This window comes from Myxine glutinosa, chromosome 1, assembly GCF_964187855.1.
Source record: "Myxine glutinosa chromosome 1, kmMyxGlut1.1, whole genome shotgun sequence".
Lineage (NCBI taxonomy): Eukaryota > Metazoa > Chordata > Myxini > Myxiniformes > Myxinidae > Myxine > Myxine glutinosa.
This window is the reverse complement of record NC_136261.1, coordinates 213,097,627-213,111,825: the sequence shown is the minus strand read 5'-3', so window position 1 is coordinate 213,111,825 and position 14,199 is coordinate 213,097,627. Positions and strand designations below refer to the sequence as shown.

General features: G+C 40.1%; 1 protein-coding gene across 1 annotated transcript in view; it reads left to right on the top strand.

The window, feature by feature from the left end:
• LOC137433809 (catenin delta-2) overlaps window positions 1-14,199 on the top strand; it is a 145,659-nt gene that overhangs the window by 80,257 nt on the left and 51,203 nt on the right. The window contains exons 3-6 of the mRNA XM_068126189.2: window positions 2,619-2,737; window positions 11,566-11,603; window positions 13,504-13,632; window positions 13,918-14,120. Of these exons, the coding sequence (XP_067982290.2) occupies window positions 2,619-2,737; window positions 11,566-11,603; window positions 13,504-13,632; window positions 13,918-14,120 (489 nt within the window). The remainder of the gene's footprint in view (window positions 1-2,618; window positions 2,738-11,565; window positions 11,604-13,503; window positions 13,633-13,917; window positions 14,121-14,199) is intronic.

Here is a 14,199-nt window from a genome sequence, read left to right as displayed (position 1 = left end):
GGTCTCTGTCTTCCACCTCCTCCCTTTTGGTGTTTCACCCTCTGTTCTTTCTGGGCTTTATCCACCTCCATGCTTTTGCAGGGGGCACGTGGTCCATCGTCAACCCCCTTCTGGTGAAGCTACCAAAATTCAGAATTACTGCTCACCTCCACTCATTCGTTCCTCTTTTCCCCACTTGTGGAATCAACTTCCACATTCTCTCCAATCTTATTCTTCCATCCAGGTCGTCAAGACAGCTGTTCACAACACTCAGGTCATACTACATCCAACACCATACTCTGTTCTACCCCTGTTACCTTCCTTCACAAGCTCACTTCCTTCCAAATTTCCAGTTTTTCCTTCCTGAGAGATTACTTCTGCATCCATCTTGTCCACCCCATGTGTCCTGCGGCCCTACCCATATTTCCGCCCCTCATCCAATATTTGTCCAAATCTCCCTCTATTTTATCTATTTGTTTATCCTCTATTTTTTTATTTATTAGCCTGGTGTTAGCTGTTAGCGGTTAGGGTGCCGGCTTGGGATCCTAGGATCCTGAGTTTGAATCCCAGTCGATCGCTGAATTAACGCCAGGGGGGTTGACTCAGCCTGTCATCCTTCCGAGGTCGGCAAATTGAGTACCAGCTTGCTGGGATGAATGATCACGGTGTGTACCCCGGTTTAGAATAGGCACACCGTATCCCTGCGCATGGTAAGAGGCGACTAAGGGTTGGTGCTAGGAAGGGCATCCAGCCATAAAAACATTGCCTGAAACAGGGAACCATGATTGTCATGGGGCCCGCAAGGCTAACCCCCACTCTAGCGGGGAAAATGGCCTTAAAACGATCATTCATATATTTCCCTCTATTTTATCCTTTAACCTTTTAAAAACTTTATCCTTTTTTTCTCTCTCCTCTCTCTCCTCTCTCTCCTCCCTCTCCTCTCTTTCCTCTCTTTCCTCTGTCGCCTTCCTCTCCTCGCTCTCCTCACTCTCCTCTCTCTCCTCTCTCTCCTCTCTCACCTCTCTCTCCTCCCTCTCCTCCCTCTCCTCTCTCTTCCCCCTCCTCTCTGACCCCCCTCCCCTCACTCTCCTCTCCACCGTTTCTCTGTCTCTCTCTCTCTCTCTCCTCTCTTTCCTCTCTTTCCTCTCTCCTCCCTCTCCTCCCTCTCCTCCATCTACTCCCTCTACTCCCTCTCCTGCCTCTCCTCTCTCGCCTCTCTCTTCCCCCTCCTCTCTGTCCCCCCTCCCCCATTTCTCTCTCTCTCTCTCTCTCTCTCTCTCTCTCTCTCCCTCTCCCTCTCCCTCTCCCTCTCCCTCTCCCTCTCCCTCTCTTCCTCCTCCCTCTCTTCCTCCTCCCTCTCTTCCTCCTCCCTCTCTTCCTCCTCCCTCTCTTCCTCCTCCCTCTCTTCCTCCTCCCTCTCTTCCTCCTCCCTCCCTTCCTCCTCCCTCTCTTCTTCCTCCCTCTCTTCTTCCTCCCTCTCTTCTTCCTCCCTCTCTTCTTCCTCCCTCTCTTCTTCCTCCCTCTCTTCTTCCTCCCTCTCTTCTTCCTCCCTCTCTTCTTCCTCCCTCTCTTCGTCTCTTCCCCCTCCTCTCTGTCCCCCCTCCCCCGTTTCTCTGTCTCTCTGTCTCTCTGTCTCTCTCTCTCCTCTTCCTTGTGTTCTTGATATGTTCAGTGGTCTAACTCTTTTTACGAGCATTGACTTTCTGTACAAAAAAAGTAGTTGGGCCAGGAATTTAGGATTTCATCATGGTGCTGGTGATAGCCTGCCTACTCTTTGCAAAGGAAACCATAGGAACTTTAATGTCCACCAACTAATGTCGGCAGAAGGGACGCGCATTTAACGTCCATCCAAGCGATGGCACACACATTGATGAATCACCCTGCCTGTAAAACACTGAGATGACAGTTTATAGCTGGGTCTGGATTCAAACCCAGGCTAGACAGCTTGTAGGTGATTTTGTGTAGCTCAAGGCCATTCTGCCAGGCCTATTGATTACTTCAATTTTATTTATTTATCTATTTATTTATTTTGTGCTTTTGGACTTCCAGGGACTTTCCTTGACTAAGGTCAACGGCAGTGCTTATGCTTTATGGATTTGGCACTGATGACTGTCACCACATTTTGTTATCCGAAAAACTTTTTTTTGGAGTTCTTAATGTGGGTTGCTTGTGTTTTCTGTCAGAGTGTAGAATATCTATGTCCTGCTGAGAAGTCGAGCTAAGAATGTCCTGGATTGATGCGTTAAGGGTCGACACGGGTCTTAAGACAGCAATGTTGATGGATGCGTGAGAGAAGAAAGACATATGTGGTTTTCATGACAGTTTCCTTGTGCAAGATCGATTGGATAGGTAACCCGGTGCTGGCATGCTCATCTTTTTATCACACCACTTGAAGACTTTGCCAGACCCCATTTGATCTCCTAAGGATGCACTTTAATTTTAAGATATCTAGAAGTTGTAGAATGACAGTCGTATAGCTTTATTTACAGCTCCCGTGCCGATGGGCGTTGACTGTTTTTAATGTGTAAGAATGACTTGCAGCATGTTTTGACTGGTACGCTTCTCTCTACCTCCCCTCCCCCTACCCCTCCTCCTTTCTCCCCACCAATTCACGTTGCCTTTTCTTGTTCTGTGTGCAGGAATTACAATATGAGCGGCTAACTGCCGAGCTTGAGGCAGAGCGCCTCATTGTGGCTGACCAGCTTGGGACATGCAAGCTGCAACAAGAGTCGGCAACGGCCAGTATGAGCAGTATCAGGTGAGGATGCAACCAAACACGTCGTCATGGAATTTGCTGCTATTTTTGCATTTTCAAAACAATTAAATGGCAATCATTCCCTTTGCCAGGCAGAAGCTAATTTTACATTTTATAGTTGCATGAATACGTCCAAATTTGTTTTCAAATAAACTTGAGAGCTGGAATTCCATTTTGCTTGATCACATCTCGTCTATGCAGTAATTTCCCTGAGCCGACTGTCTGTCTGCCCTTCCTCCCTTTTTGTCTTTCCAAAATGGCACAGCAATATTTCATCACATCAGCCAAGTAATTGCAAAGACGGTTTAATGAAATTTTGTGTCAAACGTTTTGTCTGGCCAAATGTCAGTCACAATAAAAATAATTACAATTTGAAACCAAAATTCCTCCACCCTCCCTATATGTGGTGTATTTACTTAACTTAAATAATTTATTTATTTAATTTATTTATATTATTTATTCCAAAGCATGACTTAAATAATTTATTTATTTAATTTATTTATATTATTTATTCCAAACCATGACTTAAATAATTTATTTATTTAATTTATTTATATTATTTATTCCAAACCATGACTTAAATAATTTATTTTTTAAATTTATTTATATTATTTATTCCAAACCATGACTTAAATAATTTATTTATTTAATTTATTTATATTATTTATTCCAAACCATGACTTAAATAATTTATTTATTTAATTTATTTATATTATTTATTCCAAAGCATGACTTAAATAATTTATTTATTTAATTTATTTATATTATTTATTCCAAACCATGACTTAAATAATTTATTTATTTAATTTATTTATATTATTTATTCCAAACCATGACTTAAATAATTTATTTTTTAAATTTATTTATATTATTTATTCCAAACCATGACTTAAATAATTTATTTATTTAATTTATTTATATTATTTATTCCAAACCATGACTTAAATAATTTATTTATTTAATTTATTTATATTATTTATTCCAAAGCATGACTTAAATAATTTATTTATTTAATTTATTTATATTACTTATTCCAAACCATGACTTAAATAATTTATTTTTTAAATTTATTTATATTATTTATTCCAAACCATGACTTAAATAATTTATTTATTTAATTTATTTATATTATTTATTCCAAACAATGACTTAAATAATTAATTTATTCAATTTATTTATATTATGTATTCCAAACCATGACTTAAATAATTTATTTATTTAATTTATTTATATTATTTATTCCAAACCATGACTTAAATAATTTATTTATTTTATTTATTTATATTATGTATTCCAAACCATGACTTAAATAATTTATTTATTTTATTTATTTATATTATGTATTCCAAACCATGACTTAAATAATTTATTTATTTAATTTATTTATATTATTTATTCCAAACCATGACTTAAATAATTTATTTATTTAATTTATTTATATTATTTATTCCAAAGCATGACTTAAATAATTTATTTATTTAATTTATTTATATTATTTATTCCAAACCATGACTTAAATAATTTATTTATTTAATTTATTTATATTATCTATTCCAAACCATGACTTAAATAATTTATTTATTTAATTTATTTATATTATTTATTCCAAACCATGACTTAAATAATTTATTTATTTAATTTATTTATATTATTTATTCCAAACCATGACTTAAATAATTTATTTATTTAATTTATTTATATTATTTATTCCAAACCATGACTTAAATAATTTATTTATTTAATTTATTTATATTATTTATTCCAAACCATGACTTAAATAATTTATTTATTTAATTTATTTATATTACTTATTCCAAACCATGACTTAAATTATTTATTTATTTAATTTATTTATATTATTTATTCCAAAGCATGACTTAAATTATTTATTTATTTAATTTATTTATATTATTTATTCCAAACCATGACTTAAATAATTTATTTATTTAATTTATTTATATTATTTATTCCAAACCATGACTTAAATAATTTATTTTCCCAATACCCTTCCAATAATATATCAGCTTGGTCATGGATTCTCTTTGTCCATTTAATGGACAGTTGATGATTGTACTAATTATTTTGTTTTGAAAAATAATTAAAGAACGATTGTTTTTTTGTTTTTTTTTTACATTTTACAAATTAGCTGCATTCGTTTGAAAAAAAAAAAAAAAAACAACAAAACTTGATGATGCAAGTAAAGTGCAGCTGTTGTACTCCTCGGGAGGAACTTGGCAGCCTTTGAACTTGTGCATCATCTGCTCGTTTTGTAGCAAAGTCTACAGGACTTTCCAAGCCGGACGGAAGATGGCCAGAACTTGCAGGTGCACGTTTGAACTACAAGTCGTGTTTTGGGGTCAAATCAGGCTCGGATACCTGAATTTCTTTGATAATAGTGTTTTACCTTGGCTCTCCACGCCAAGTCAAGGACTTATCTATGCAGCATATCATTTGCAGAGATTCCATCTGCTGTTGCCATTAGCCTGTACAGGGCTGAAGTATGTCTGATTGGCCCAGAAATTCAGGCCTTGCCTTAAAATTCCTTGTTCAAGGTTGAACATGCATCAAACCTTAACTTCAATTACCGCAAGTACAGATGTCAAAGTTCTTGTATATGCATTGAAGCCTTTGGTATGGTAGGTTTGAAAAATCTTTTGCAAGTAACGAAGTTTGTGCGTGGTGGTGGATAAGCTTGCAATCCTGCTTTATATGATTTAGCAGAAAGATGTTAAATAATTTTACTTGATGTAAATCGCTTTCAAATTGATGTTTCTTCAGACCTTCCCATGCTTTCTTCCAAGAGTTAGTGGAGTATCCAAAATGCCGCACTGTTTCCATTGCGGTATGTGCTCATTACAGCCAAGTCGGAGCGAGAAAGCTGTTGCTGGAAAGGGCAGCTAGGCCCTGTCTCTTGGCTCCATTGTGATGGAGAACAAAGTGCCTGTTCCTGGCAGCTATCCTTCTGTGCCTTTGTTGCAAACTTTCCTTGGCTTGCCTTTCGGGGTTGGACTAAACGAAGGCCTTTCAAGGACTTCAGTGGAGTGTAGTTGCATTAAACACTATAGCTTTGCAAAGTATGCATTTGGATTCATGTAATATATTTTATTCTAACCAACTTTAAAAACATTCTCTTTGGGATGTCTTCAACTGTGAACTTAATTTCCTCACTGGATCTTGACTATCGTACAAAAAGAAGAAAACAAATCAGTTTTTGAAGAACCTGTATAAAGCTGGGGATAGTGAACACAAAATAACATTTTGAGTCCTAAGTTTGAATATGGCATTTAAGGGTTTGGAATGGATATTAAATTGGATAATGCCATCAGCCTTTGCAAACCAACGTTGCACACACAAAGAAAAGTGAACGCCCTTTTGCCTTTTCCACTTTGTTTTCTTTTGGGACTGCCTGAGAGCTTTTTTGAGCAAACTGGCAGCTGTGGACCATGTGTATAAAAGGGAATAGAGGTTAGAAGAGGAGGAGCTGGAAACAGAAGTGGAGAGCGAAGAGCGAGAGACACTGGGACACAGACATACTGCTCGTTAGGCCTTTTTAGACAAACTGAGTGGATGTAGACAAGGGGTTTGTGGAATTATGAAAAGAAAGGTGAAATGAAGGGTCGTCTATCAATATACAGTATATCTCTCCCTCTAGTATATCATCAGGAAATCAGTATATCTCTCCAGTATATCATTTTATTATATATATATATATATATATATATTTATATATATCTATATATATATATATATATATATATATATATATATATATATATATATATATATATATATATATGTGTGTGTGTGTGTGTGTGTGTGTGTGTGTGTAAATTTACATGTACCGTATATATACAGTACAGTATATATATATATATATATAATTATATATATATATATATATATATATATATATTTATATATATATATATATATATATATATATATTGTTACGGAACCCAACGTCGGCCTCTTTCCCCCTTATCGAGAGAGGGGATTAATCCCCTCGTCTATGACTGACCGACATGGTCCTGGGGGTATGACGTCATGCCCGGTCAGCGCTGGGTAGGGTATTAGGACCAACCGTCCTATGACCTAAATACCAGCGCCTCCCGGTACGCAAGGAAACACCCCCGCTCACGGCCGCAGCGTAATGGATTGGTTGCGCCGAGCGAAGCGAACTGCGGCGTGAGCCGTTTATCGAAGGGGCTAAACCCGATTCATAAGCGTTGGCCGAATCGCGCCACGTACACTCAATTTGGAAACCTCTAAAGTGACCGAATGTGAAGAAGAAGACAAAGTAGGAAGAACAGGGATTTATTACTAATTATTATTATTTGTACAACAATCAAAGAAACCAAGGGAGAAGGAAAGATAACGAAAGTAACTGGAAGAAGAAGAAGAAGAAGAAGAAGAAGAAGAGGAAGACACAGTGCAAATACGAGCTTATACTATACCGTCTTACTTATACCCCAGGACAACATAAAAGACGGACGACAATCAGACTTACACGGGGGATGATGGCAGGAACGAATGGCAGAGGTGGATGGCTGGACGGATGAGAAGGTGGGATCACGGGGCGGGAAGGATGCGGGTCCGGTTGGTGTGTGCTCGAGGTGAGCGGCCGCCGACCCTCCTCGAGCGGCTTCGCACGGCGAAGTTGCTTCACGGCCGCGGGTCGAACCGCCGTTAAAGCTCAAAGCTGCGGTGGTGAAAGCTGCCGTGGTTCAAGCTGCGGTGGTTCAAGCTGCGGTGGTTCAAGCTGCGGTTCTCAAAAGTTCATCTCCCATCTCCCCCGCAGTCCTTCCGCACCCCCTTTTTATCAGGCACGTCACGATCAAGCCGCCGGCCTCTTAGGAACGCCCATTGATGAGCTCGCCTCGGCCTCGATTGGTCACGAGGGCTCACCGATCCCGCCCCTCGATGAGGCGCTGGCAGGGCCACGCCTTGTTCCTGGCGCTTGGCTGACTCCTCCCACCTTCTTCCCCGAGGCTTGACCACGTGCGTAATGGCGGGCGAATGCAGTTGGCAATGAAGGCTGGCAATTGAAAGGGGATCTATCTTATTTGAATTCGATGCAACGCAATGAATTAGTGGACCACAGAGCCTTATACTGACATTTACTAAGGACATAACTACTGAGGGAAACTTATGATTGGCTACGTGTGTGCGATGGCCTAACTAAGGACGACCTTTGACCTTTACAATTGGAGGTATTTACAAGGAATATTTACAGCACACAAAAGGGTATATTTTCCAGCAAATTACACACACAGTTCCCAAATCCTCAACAATATATATATATATATATATATATATATATATATATATATATATATATATATATATATATATAATAAAATATATGAAAAATACATAAAAATATAAATTTTGAAAATAAAAAAAAATTCCCAACTTAAATCTTAAACTTCAATTGTTTATAAAATGTAAGATTATGTATATTACAAATAGATTTGGCAAAATAGTTGTTTGTATTACGATTGGTGTAAACCATGACAAAACAGCAACTCGGGTACAGTCATCTATCTACATATCTACATATCTTGGCAGTGTCTGTGTCGTCACTGAACTACTCCCTCAAACTTTTGTTTCTGTGGTTGTGAAGTGTTTTTAGTAACGTGGTGGTGAGGTGTTTTGAATCTTGTGGTGGTGAGGTGTTTTGAATTACATGGTGATGATGTGTTTTGAATCATGTGGTGTCGAGGTGTTTTGAATTACGTGCTGCTGAGGTGTTTTGAATTGCATGGTGGTGGTAAGGTGTATTGAATTACGTGGTGCTGAGGTGTTTTGAACTTCATGGTGGTGAGGTGTTTTGAACTTCATGGTGGTGAGGTGTTTTAAATTTCATGGTGGTGAGGTTTTAAATTTCATGGTGGTGAGGTGTTTTGAATTATGTGGTGGTGAGGTGTTTTGAATTATGTGGTGTTGAGGCGTAATCGTCCCAAACTTCCAGGCTGCACCTACCTCTCCCTTATGTATGTGCTAAGGGCTTCTTTTTTTTTTTTTCTCAACCTAAATCTTCAACTGAAATTGCTTATAAAATGTAATATCACGTATATTACAAATACATATGCAAGATAATTGTTTGTATTATCATTGGTGTAAATAATGACAACACAGCAACTCCGGTACAGTCATTATCCTCAGCTAAAACAATCCCGTCCATCCTCTAAGGACGCGTGGTGAGGCGAGCGCAGCCAGCCGAGCAAAGCTAGGTGTGTGTGTGTGTGTGTGTGTGTGTGTGTGTGTGTGTGTGTGTGTGTGTGTGTGTGTGTGTGTGTGTGTGTGTGTGTGTGTGTGTGTGTGTGTGTGTGTGTGTGTGTGTGTTTTTGTGTGTGTGTATATATATGTATATATATATATATATATATATATATATATATATGTATGTATACATATATATATTGTTATATTATATTGTTGTTATATTATATATATATATTGTTGCGGATTCGGGGGGTCGACTCCCGTTACCAAGGGGGGGTTAATCCCATTGTCTTTTAAGCTGGCCGTCCCCCAATCCTGGGAATTATAACGCTCCTTTCCGGTCGAGATTGGCCAGGGTGTTTGGTCAATGGAGTCCCAAATACCTGAGTGCCAATCCGACCGCAAAGCAGGGAGATAACTCCCGCTCGGACCGCGGACAAGATGGAAATTGCCGAGCGGTTTAGCAATCCGAAGCCCGAGCCATTAACAAAAGACTAATCCGATCCTGAGCGGTTCCGAAATCATGCCACAGGTACTCAATTGGGCAGAATGGGAGGCAGCTTGCGTGTCGCTGGCGCCCGATCGGACCTTACATATGGCAGGGGGGGGGGGTAGTCCTTCTCAAGTCCGTATGCGCAGTTCTCTGCTCCGACCTCCTTACTCAGCTTCTCAGGTGTTTCAGCGCCGCTTAATGATTCCTCGCGCATCTGGTACAAACGAGCTCAACAACCGGCAACAATAGGGGTCTCGAGGGCCTCAGCCTATTGCAGCAATGCGAGCACCCCCACGTCTCTCTCTTCTCTCTCTTAGCACCTCCTCCTCTCAGCACTTCTCTCTCTCCTCTCCTGTGTAAAGGCGCCGCGCTTGCGCTTATATAGGGCACTTTGAAATCAAGCCGCGTACTCTCGCACTCCGCCCACCGGTGAGCTCACCTCAGCCCTGGTTGGTTAGCGAGGGCTCACCGGCTCCGCCCCTGACGGGTCAATGACAGGGTTACGCCTCGTTCTTGGCGCTCCGCCCCCTTCTTCTCCGGCTTGACCGTGTGCGTAATGGCGGCGCTAAGGCAGCGAACGCTGCTGGCAAGGCGCGTACCACAATTTGGAGAGAGTCAAGCTGCAAAATGAATGGAATTGAAAAGGACCAATCTTATTTAATTAATGCAACACAGATTCAACTATTGGGAACACAGCCTTACCTAAACACAGACTAAGGAAATAACTAAAGTCCTATGGTGTCCCACGTGTTGCTTGGGAGGCAGCTTGGGACTAACTATGGGTGCGACCTTATTAAATGAAGATAATTATTTACAAGAATTATTTACAAGTATTTACAAGTGAGGGGTTCTCAAAACCACAACAATATATATATATATATACATATGTATATATTTATGTAGTTTCACTAATCTCTCACTCTACCTCTCCGTGGGTCTACTACTTATCCACAGCCACATCTTTAAAGCTACAAACTCCATACTCGGATTGCAGATAGAAATTTGTTGGGGAAGTTACATCGGCGTTGTGTGTGTCTGCCTCAGAGACTGTTTTTCAGACCACAAATTGAGGCCAAAGTGACTAATATAGCATTTTTTGGCAAACAGGATGACCAATTAGTTGCAAATTGAAAAGGCTGGATTTTTGTGTGCAACACAAGTAACCTTTTTAAGGCAATGAAATAATTTAAATTGATAGATTAACTTAAACTTGTTCTGTCACTGCGGACAGGTACTTTTGCTAGTTATATAATAAAGGGTACGGGGGTGTCGTTGTGTTGAAGATGATGTAGTGGAGTCTCAAACAAGTTGGCCTTGCTTTGGTGAATAACCAGCTGCCCGGGCACGCAGACAGTCTGCCGCTCGGGATTGGGATTGCACACGTAGCAAGTGGGCAGGCGGTGCCTTGCCTAATGATGCGTTTAATAATCCGCATCTCCAAAATGTGCAGTCACAATGAGTGCCCGTTTTCCAAACAAACAAGTAACGACGGACCTCACGGACACAGCCTCACAAATGTAGCATGCAGCGTCCACCTCTCGAGGCTTGTTTTATGTGTTTGGCCCACCTTTTCTCACGTGCACAGCTGGTTCTGGCCATTATTCTGTCTCGAGCTCTTAAAATGTGACCGCATGCTTCTGTCATCATGAATGGCACTTCAACTCACTGGTGTTAAACCCTCTAAATGCTGTGTTTCTTCTACAAAAGGAAGTACGTCACCTGAATACAATGAGGGATTTTTTTTAAACAACAGGGATTGTTCTCTAGCTTTTTATTTTTGTTACCGTTTTGGTTAAGGCTTTTGGTGGAGCATTTACCAAGGATTTAATAGCATGGAATTTGACTTACTAAGTTAAGTGTGCTGTTCAAACTTTATTTCAACGAAGCAGCTTTCCAGGTAAGTTGGATTGTTAGTCATCATGTAAACTAGTCACTTCCAATGAAATGACAGGCCAAGCGCATTTCTTGATTTTCTGGTACTTGTCAAAAACAATAATTGTGCATTTTATAGGAATTAATGATTATAAAAAAAGGGAAATTATTATTTTTCTGTTTCACTTCTTGATTTCTGTTCATTGTTTTTTGAAACTAAACAATGTTCCCTCGGTTTCAGTTCCACGGATGAATCACTCAATTGGAAAAATGCTTCTGGTAAGAGCATGCGTCCTTTAGAACCTGAACTGAGCTCTGCTAAAGGTTCTTGTTTCTCTTTAATGTTGCGTGATGATGTTTAATTTTCATACCGCTGTTTCTCTTACGATTTGAGGTCATCAACATATTCTTTATGCGAGAAAGCAGGCAGGGGGAGGTAAAATTGCAAATAGTAAAATTAGAAAAGGAATCGAGACATGAGGCCAAATGCATTTGTGAGCCAGACACAACATCTGGATAAGTTGCAAAATAAAGGGCAGGATAGGTGACTTGTGCCAGAAGGGAGGAAAAAAGTTTTCGTCGGATAAGGGAGGAAGAACTGTTGAGGGGAAGGGAATATGTATGTAAGGGGGAAGTGAGGTTAGGGAAGGGTGTCGGCAATTTCACGATAATTGCATACATAACTAGAACGCCACTCGGTAAAATGCATATCTCCACCAGGCTGAACAGTTTACATTTTGTTTCACACTGATAGGCCGGACCTGGATTCGGACCTGAAGGAAAATCTAATCGGCTTGTTCTTGTCGCCTAAACAAATTATCCGAAGCCTGGTGTTGGCTTTGCGGTTAGGTTACTGGCTTGGGATTCTCGGATCCTGAGTTCAAATCCCTGTCGGTCGTTGAATTCACATCAGGTGGGTTTGACTCAGCCTGTCATCCTTCCGTGGTTGGCGAAATTAGTACCAGCTTACTGGGATGAATGAGCCATTCGAGTGTCCTGCGTAGGAGTGATGCCCTGACCAGGATTGTGCCCAATAATCAAGCGACTGCTTCGGCAGCGGACATCATCAACCAAATCATCCACCCAGTTTTGTCGTAACTCATCCACAACTTTTTGAGATATCATGCTATATATAGTTTTTGGCCCTATCTCTTGATGGTGAAGAATCACGTAAAATTAAGAAATTATCGTTTCTGGATTAGTGCTTGGATCTTTACCAAAATCGAATCGAAAAAATAAAATTAATGTCCATCAACTATTTCCGGCAGATGGAACATCCAGTTTAACGTCCATCCAGAGGACGGCACACACATTGATGAATCAACCTGCCTGAGAAACAGCGGGTTGACAGTTTATAGCTGGGCCGGGATTTGAATCCAGACTAGACATCTCAGAGGTAAATGTGTACACTATGGTAACGGTAACCACAGTATTTGTATTTTTATACCAATTGTTTTTTCCTCCTGAAAATTTCAAATATCAGGTAACTATGGAGAGTTTCTCTAAGCCTGGTGTTGGCTTAGCGGTTAGGGTGCCGGCATGGGATCCTCGGATCCTGGGTTCAAATCCCAGTCGATCGCTGAATTAACGCCAGGGGGGTTGACTCAGCCTGTCATCCTTCCAAGGTCGGCAAATTGAGTACCAGTTCACTGGTAATTCCCTGTGTGTCGCAAGAGGTGACTAACAGGTTGGCGGCAGGAAGGGCATCCGGCTATAAAACATTGCTTCAAAAAGGGGACCACGGTGCCAAAAAGAGGCCAACCCCTGCTCTCCGGAGAAAAATGGCCTCTAGAGGTGGTTCTATGGAGAGTTTCTCTATAAGCAAAAGCTTTTTGTTTTATCTATTTATGCACCGAGATGGTTCATACAGAAAAGGAAAATAAGAGGCTTTACCTTCCTGAAATGCAGTGTTTTTGGTACTGATGATTGACCCTACTTTAAAATCTTACCGGAGATTTGGTCTTTTTCTTTTCTAACAAGAACATGCACTTACACCTGCAAAGATACTGTAGCATCATGCTAGTGTTTTGAAGGAATTGCCTTTTTGAGACTATTTTAGCATAGTTTGGAATCAAACTCAGTTTCAGGCTAAGAATGAAACTCTTTCAGTACTTAAGATAACATAAGCTGACTGGAAGAAAATGAAAAACACGTGTGTTAATGGTTGCTTTGCCATCAGGCCCAACAGGTGAAGTGAGTGAGGACGAAGGCCGAGTGAGCATAGGCTCAGAGCTTGTCGACTCGTGTATTCGGAATCTGCAGGAACGGGGTATATACGATGCTCCTGAAAGCAATACGCTCTCTGCAAGTAAGCCAAACCCCACAGCTCATTGTGAAAGTAAAACCGGATGGCTGCTCTCTAATGTCATGTTGTATTAATACACTGTTTACTGCACTTACCAATGCGAGTGAGCTACTTTATCAATATATATCATCTACAATATGGATCATCTTACACCACAGACCTTTATTATAAAGTTTTCAATGAGTATGTATCCAAAGATGATTCTGACAAATCTCATTACAGTCATTATTTTAAACCAAGTGCTCTTTACTCTCTCTCTCTCTCTCTCTCTCTTGAACGCGTGTTTAGAATCTCAATCGTACTGCAAAGCGAACTCGTCACCAGACAGCTGCTACCAGGAGATGAGCAGCAGCTATCAGACAAACCACACAGCACCTTTGGACGAGCTTGGACTGGATGACCAGCATCTCTGTGAAATACCCGTTGAATCATTGAACCAACCTTATCGCAATCAACCACACACTGTTCATGAACAGCCTGGAATGCTACAGGTTTACTTTGCCACCCCTCCACCCCTTAAAAATTATTTCATTCCCAACACACCTTCTTCATTCATACATGCATTCCCTC